The 7,817-nt window shown below is 41.9% G+C and overlaps 1 protein-coding gene across 4 annotated transcripts in view; it reads right to left on the bottom strand.

Annotated features, from left to right (window-relative positions):
* Positions 1 to 563: 563 nt before the first annotated feature.
* PINX1 (PIN2 (TERF1) interacting telomerase inhibitor 1) overlaps positions 564 to 7,817 on the bottom strand; it is an 81,466-nt gene continuing 74,212 nt past the window's right edge. For all 4 annotated transcript variants that reach the window (XM_087866598.1, XM_087866597.1, XM_045799399.2 and 1 more), the window contains one exon: positions 564 to 1,269. In XM_087866598.1, coding sequence (XP_087722724.1) covers positions 787 to 1,269 — 483 coding nt within the window. In that variant the 3' untranslated portion in view covers positions 564 to 786. The remainder of the gene's footprint in view (positions 1,270 to 7,817) is intronic.

Below are 7,817 nucleotides of genomic sequence, written 5' to 3'. Positions count from 1 at the left end.
TGAACTGTTGCTTTTTTTTTTTTTTAATAAATTGAGAATACATAAATAAAAGTAACAGTGACGTGTGAAGAGCACCACCACATGGAAACAGCTCTGACTACCCACACTCCCTGAGGAACAGCTGGCTCAGAGGCCTCCTGGGAGACCAGGAAAGTTAAACTGTCCCCAGAGTCAGCTCACTTCATCAACTTTGTCATCTTGGGGAGAAGACCTCCGAACACACAGCCACCATTGCTCAGTGGAAGAGAGGATATTAAAACAATCTCCCCATCAAAACCAAACTAAACCAAACAACGCTCCAATTTGGGAATGTAATCATATAATACCTGCTTGGCAAAAATTTACGGTTGGCTATAGAACAGAAAGAACTATGTAAATCCAAACTATTGCCTCTTAATCCTTTAATTAGACTGAGTCCTTGAGAAGGAAGCACAATTCATTGTTACTGAAGGAAGTCAAGAGCAAATACAGCCTGTGACATACCTACACACACACACACACACACACACACACACACACTGATGTATTCAAATAAATATGAATAAACACTCAGGCTGAAGGGCTCAGTCTAAATAGAAATTTATTTGTTTATGAGAGCCATGATTTGGGACATTAGAAAGTTCTCCAGGGATGTGCTTGGAAAAACATGGTGAGAGGGTGAGACTCAGCAACCCACGGGCATGTCAAAAGATGTGCACAAACTCTCTCGGGTGAACTCTGCTCTGACTTCAGGCCAAAGGTGTTTGCTCACAGCTGAATGGCTGGAAGGCCCTGGCTCGAGAGAATTTATTCGGAGCCTTTCTTCTTCTTCTTCTTCGTCTTCTTTTTCACTGGTATGTCATGTAACATAGCGTCCACTGCTACCTCAACTTGCTTTTGTAGCTTTTTCTTTTCTCTCCTTTTTTTGGGCTTTGGGGTAATGTCCTGATCATCAGCGGGCCACACACAATCCTCTCCATCCTCAGCAGAAACACCAGAATTCTCAGCCCAACAAGGGTCTCCGAGCTGCCGTTCAACTTGGTCTCTCTTCTTCCTGGCCTGGGGTTCGGTGTAAGTCTCCACATTTTTATCTTTTGTCTCTTTCTTTCTTTTCTTTCCCCTTTTTCTCTCCATTTGGGTCTCTGCAAGGTCAGGCCCTGCTGCTATGACCTGTGGCTTGTTCTTTAGTTCTGCCATCCGCTTGGCAAAGTACTCTTGGATGGTGAAGGCACTGGTCGTTGTGGTGGAGGACGCATTCCCATCTGGAGTGGCAGGGCTGGAATCATCATCCTAAGGTGGGGAAAAAAGTTAAGACCAATTAAGCATCAACTGTTGACTCCTCACACCATCCCCGAGCAGTGCACATGGGGCTACTCGCATTGGGCGGCAGGGAACCAGGCTGAGCGCCCACCCAGCTTCCACCTTGTCTGTTTGTCTCCCCTTTGGTAGAGCTCAACAGCAAAGCACACAGCAAGGTGGCCAGACACTCTGGTTGAATATTGTATGTATTCAAAGAGACAGAAGCTAACTTCATAAGTGAAGTGGCAAGTCACCTACATGGAATATTGAGTAAACAGCTGCTTAGCAACAATGTTATACCTGATGACTAAGTACCCAGAATCTCCCTTACAAACACAGGGACACTGAAGTCCTCTAGCTTTGTGATTTTTGTCGGATGCCTATTTCAGCTCTGTTATGGATTACACAGGTCTCTGTGCATTGACCTGGAAGCACAGATGACATATGTATATGCTAGCCCTTCCTGTGACAGGAGCCCAATGCCAACCCAGAACCGGGTTTGTCGGGAACACCTGTGTCCTGCACAGGCAGAGGGTGGCCCTCCAGAAGAGAATGCACCAAGGTTGAAAGTGCAAGTGTTCCCTCCTCCACATATAAAGAACAGGTTAGCATGGGGAACCCTTCTTCCTTTGGCTGGGGGGTGGGAAGAAGAGAGATGGCCCCATCCTTATTCCAACATGGATTAGATACTCGTGGCTGTGTTAGTCTTGTTTCCAAATGTGAAGAATTACTCACTCATAACAGCTGGGATTAAGTGATGTGTACACTTTAATTTTAAATAAATACATTCAGCTGTACGGCTTTAGAAGTGAGAAAATTCCTAACAACAGGCTGGGATAAAAAATGAAATGCTACTATCAAAATGTGGGTTGTGGCTGGCTGGCTGGAACTAAGAAGATGAAAACATGTGAGAGAAAAGTAAGTACCTACAAGATGAAGAATATAAGGACTATGCTTTACGTAAAGTCAATGTTTCGAGTAACTATGCCCACAGAAACTTTTGAAATAATCAAGCCATTAGACAATAATGCTAAACCTGGGTTTTCATAATAACCTGGCTTCTTCCTTCATATTTACATATTTGCACAGAAGAGACTCGTCTGACCTTTTCATGTTGGAAGGGTGGGAAAATGGTTTTCTGAATAAATCTGTTTCCAAATTAGGATTCTGCAAATTATTATGAACTGGTCAGTTGAAGTTCTGCCTATGCAGCTAACGTTATTACAAACCAACACATATAAATGGACTGTGCATTTTCTTGATACAGAACTCGAAAACCAGCTCAGTGGAATCAACATAGCACCCTTGTTGAAATTCTAGCAGAATCGATATTCCATCAACGAACAACTGGGCTTTGAGTGGCCACTGCCCCAGTGAGCTCTCACCAAAGAGTACCTTGCCAACAACATCACGACTTATCCAATTAACACAAACCTTATTTTACTCAGGGCAAAAAACACAAAATCGTGTGGTCAATTTTTAAAATTTCAAAATGTAAAATACAGAACATATGGAATAAACCAACTAAGCCTTGGGAAGAAGTTCAAATGTCACCTATCAGCATTCAATTCTGGCTGCAATCCCTTCAGGTAATTTTGCTAAAAATTTAAAAACAGCTACCACAGGAGAACGAAACAAGGTCACTTGTCTTTTTAATTCCTTAAATGTTGAAAAAGCTGAAATTCTGCATAGCAGAATGAGAAATCTCAAAGTCTCCTGGTACTAGCTAATCCCAGCGTGATGGGCAAGAATGCTCTTGCCTTCCATTTAAGGGCACGCAGCCACACCCAGACAGCAGGCAGCCTGTGAAGGTGGCCCGTTTATGTAAAGCAGGTCTCATTTAGTTTCATGGCGTTAAAAGGAGTTTATCTTATGCGGGCCAACTCTTCTGGTGTCTGAGGAACTGAAATTTAAATTATAACCTATGGCTCCTTACCTTGCTCACCTATGTATTACCTCCTGAATTCCTGCTTTCAACAGTTAAATCACAGGAACTAATTGCTGGCATTAATCACACTTTTAATTATTAGGAAATATAAGACTATTTTTGAGTGGCTTGTTGAATTCAGCAGGCCTTTCTAATTCCAGAGAATAACTATGCTCATACTCAACTCCTTATGGTGATAAGGATTTTAATAACCACGGGCCACTGCACACCAAGCTTAGCAGGGCATGGAGACAAGCAAGAGGTGCCAGCACCCAAATCCTATTTATCTCAAAGAAAAGTGTAGGCAAAACAATGGCTTGCTGGGGAGAGCCATTTAATGCCAGGGGCAGCCACCCTCCCACACTACAGGAATGTATCTGTTTTAAAAGCCACGGAAACACCAGTAATCAGTTGCAGATCTGATTCTTGTAGGAGCAGTGCCCAGGACTCCTACATCATAAGCTCATATTTTGATTTTATAAATCATAAACCTAGTTTTACTACAGCAATTGTAATCCCTGTATTCTTGGCCTTAAATACGAAAAATATACACCTTTTCAAGAAAACTAAAACTTTTCATGTTTGGTCTTTATTTCAAAGTAAGTACTGAAAAAAGCAACAGTTACTTCTAGTTGTTTGAAATAGAGACAACTTGCATCTTTCCACATTTCCATTAATCACACAATACAACCTCAAAAAAAAAAAAAAAAGAATCTGTAATGCCACACGTGACTTCTACTACTTCGTAAACTTCAAGAACGCACCAATTTGCTAACAGTGTTCTAAAAACTAGCCAAATAAATGACAAATAGGTTGAAAACTTCCAGTTCCATACAAAGTACTACCAAGGGAGGTATAGTTCTTTTTTAATAATAATTTTTTATTATATGTTAGTGACCATACAGTAACATCCTTAGTTTTTGATGTAGTGTTCCACGATTCATTATTTGTATATAACACCCAGTGCACCATGCAGTATGTGCCTACTAAACATTTGATTTGAGTTTAGGGATTCAGGAAACATTTTTTTTTTAAATTCTATTTCTTGCTGTTAACTAATGAAGGCCCCTTAGGTGAATCCCATAGCCTCTCTAGGCCTGTTACCTATTATCAAGTCAAAGCAGTAGGTTAAAGGAGGTCATTTCTTTAGACCTTGAAGGTCTAAAACTTACTGATCCCTGAAAAGACATTTGTGCTGGCCATTCCTCTGTGACAGAAGAGAGCAGAGAAGGGACAGTGAGGCAGTATAAGCAGGCAGAAGAGATGAGCTCTGTTCATAGCAAATCACCACAACTGTCAAGCCAAGATGCCACAGAGATCAATATACCCACAGTCTACCAGTGGAACAAACATTTCTACACCACCTGTAAGAAGGCACACAGTCGAAAAGCAGATCCAGTAATACCATTCAGAAGAGCTGAAAGAGCCAAATACTATTTTGTACTGAACAGCTGTTAAGAATTTATTTTAGGGGCGTCTGGGTGGCTCAGACGGTTGGGCGTCTGCCTTCAGCTCAGGTCATGATCCCAGAGTCCTGGGATCCAGTCCCACATCAGGCTCCCTACTCAGTGGGGAGTTTGCTTCTCCCGCTCCCCCTGCTTGTGCTCTCTCTCTCTGTCAAATAAATGGATAAAATCTTTAAAAAAAAAAAAAAAAGAATTTATTTTAAAAAGAGGCTAAAATCAATAAAAGCAAAAAACTGAAATGACTATTAGCTGAAGGATAGATCTATTTTATACCTATATGCTGGAAATCACCCCAAATAATGATGTTACCCGACTGGAATCAGAACTGTGGTGGCTTCTGGAATGAATAATGGGCAACCACTCCCTTGGCTTTTATGCCTCCACAGTCTAAGATTCTTTAAGTCCTGGCTTGAGTGAGCCAAGAGTTTTAATAGCTGCCTAGTAATGGCATGAGCAAGGAGAAATGCAGGCTTTCACTTGGGTCCAGTGAAGGATACAGGTGTTAAGAGTTGTCTGTGTGGGAGCTGGGCTCTGCCCCGTGGAACCCCCCACCCTCTGTGCTGACCATGGCCTCCTGTCAGTTCACACGGGGGACAGGGAAATGTCCGAAGTAATTGTCCATGTCCAGGACCAAGCAGGATACCTAAGATGAAGCTCTGCAAAGAAAGAGGCTGTGAACGAGGAGGGGAAATGGTAAGGGAATAACAAAGTAGTTTTAAAACAAATCTCTCCCTAAATTTGTAATTCATCCACAGTATTGCCTTCCTTTTCATCAATTATTCAGAAAGACCCAAAGGTACATTCAGAGTCTTGAAATCTTTTCCACATATTTTAGAACCTACTCTTTTTAAAATATGAAGTGCAACTTTATATTTGTGTTGTTCTGTTTCATGAGTTAATATTATCTCTTCCCAGAAAATGTCAGTCTTCTCATTTCTCTCAGAGCTTAAAAAAGTATGTGTTAAAAGAAAAAAACAAAACAAAACACCAAAAACATCTGATAATCAGTTTTCCCAAATGATAGCTGGGGCCTTAATTTCTACCCAAGCAATAAATATTCTGTGGGTTGGAACTCAGGAGGACCTGTTCCTCACTTCATAGAACCTCAATGGTTTAAAGCTAGAAGGGCCCCGTGGGAGTGTTCCACTCAATCACAGAAGGAAACCTGATGCAACGTGGCCACACCTGGGTGTACTGAAGGAAGCAGCCATCATTAGATGCCTTCAACATGCCAGTCACTTATTATCATAAGCCAGCTCATGTGACCCTCACAGCAACCCAAGGAGAGGCATTTTCTCCATTTTACAGATCAAACTGCTTAACTGCAGAAGGTCTTGTGGCCATAAGGCTGCCAGACACAAAGCCCTTTCTCTTTCCACTATGGCATCCTAACTTTTGGCCTGTGTCACAGAGGCTCACTTGTCACTGTTGCTCTCTTCCGAAATCATCCTAATACCGAAATCTGTATCAGTTGGTCATATAATCCATGGACTAAGATCCATGCTCAACTTTGACAAGGGCAGAAGGTAACTGACAAAAAAGTTTCATGTAGAAGAAATGTCACCAGAAACAGATAGTACTTTCTTTCTTTCTTTCTTTCTTTTTTTTTAATAGAGACAGCCAGCGAGAGAGGGAACACAAGCAGGGGGAGTGGGAGAGGAAGAAGCAGGCTCATAGCAGAGGAGCCTGATGTGGGGCTCGATCCCATAACGCCGGGATCACGCCCTGAGCCGAAGGCAGACGCTTTACCGCTGTGCCACCCAGGCACCCCCCAGATAGTACTTTCTAAACAGAAAAAAAAAAAAAAAAAATCCTTAGGTAGTTTGCAGTTTATATAAATAAAAAATAGCCCAAAGCCAGGCTGAAGAGTTTTATAATTAGTCAAATTAGCATGTAAATTCACTTAGCAAAGTGTGAAGGTTTTGAAGCAGGGAGTAAAAGCCGAGTCCAACCTTCCACCTAAGGCAAGACCCCCTCGTGGACAGATGTCTTACGACTCCCAGACAGACACATCTAATACAGACAGCAATTACTTGGTGAGGCAGGCAGTCTCTCCTACCATTAACTTGCTTTGTCTGTTTTCTCAACAGCAACAGTTAGATTCCAGTTGGTTCAAGCCTATATACCGTGTGCCATCCTGAGAGCTGGAGAATCTTAGGACCTAAATTATCTGAATTATCACTGGGACTGGGAGCAGTGGGACAGAATGGATGCAAAAGAAGTAAGACCTTGCAAAGAGAGATCCTTAAGACATCAACTATAATATACCACAGTCATCACAGGTACCTGAAAGATGCCCAAAACTATGCATGTCAACTTTTCTCCCATGTCCACAAAATTGTGAGTTTGTTCTTTGTTTCTTTTAGGCAATTCTACAGGCTCTGCAGCTCAATGCGCTATCTGCTCAAGCACCTCTGGGTTCACAGTCCTCTGTGCCTTTCAAATATGTATACTACGATGGATTAACAGCAAAATGCCCAAATAAAAAGGACTCTCTTTATCGTTCTCAGAAGGATGTTGTTAGTATCTTTCAGGGCAGGAAAACAGAGCAGTTTGGGTTGAGAATTCAGTGAGGTGTTTGGAGCAAACGTACTATAAATATAAAATCTTAACTTATGATAGCAGATTATCCAGCGATGGGGTTTCAAAGGCAAAAGTCTTTCAGCTCACTGAACCTTCTCATATGTCACTGCTCATCTTAAGTGACAAGAGGACTGCAGCCTTTTGATTTCCATGTTAAAACACAAGAGAGTGTGCTGCAACAGTAATCCTTCAATGAACTTTCCTCATCGAAAGAAAAAGTAGACACCCAGAGCTCAAAAGTAATGGATTTAGCAACTGGAGTTATTAGCTCTGACAGCTGGTGCCTGCGATGAGCAAATGCTCACTTCCACTCTCCTCTGTCGTCAGCTTGGGCTGGATCAGTCTGGGCAAAGTTAAGAAAGCTTGGCGAGTGAGTGCTTTGGAAGAACATTTTGTATCTTTTCCAAATTTTTCAGCAGGACAGTTCTGACAAATACAAATTATGTCTTGATGTACTCCTGGGACACAGAAATTGCACCCATTCATTCTGGACAGAGATAAAGTCATGAAGTGATTTCATCACTTACAGGATGAAGGCACTACTGGAATATGCACGCACTAGA

The sequence above is a fragment of the Ursus americanus genome, chromosome 13 (genome assembly GCF_024610735.1).
Source record: "Ursus americanus isolate L20-20 chromosome 13, mUrsAme1.1.p, whole genome shotgun sequence".
Taxonomy (NCBI): Eukaryota; Metazoa; Chordata; class Mammalia; order Carnivora; family Ursidae; genus Ursus; species Ursus americanus.
This window is presented reverse-complemented; position numbering and strand designations above follow the sequence as displayed.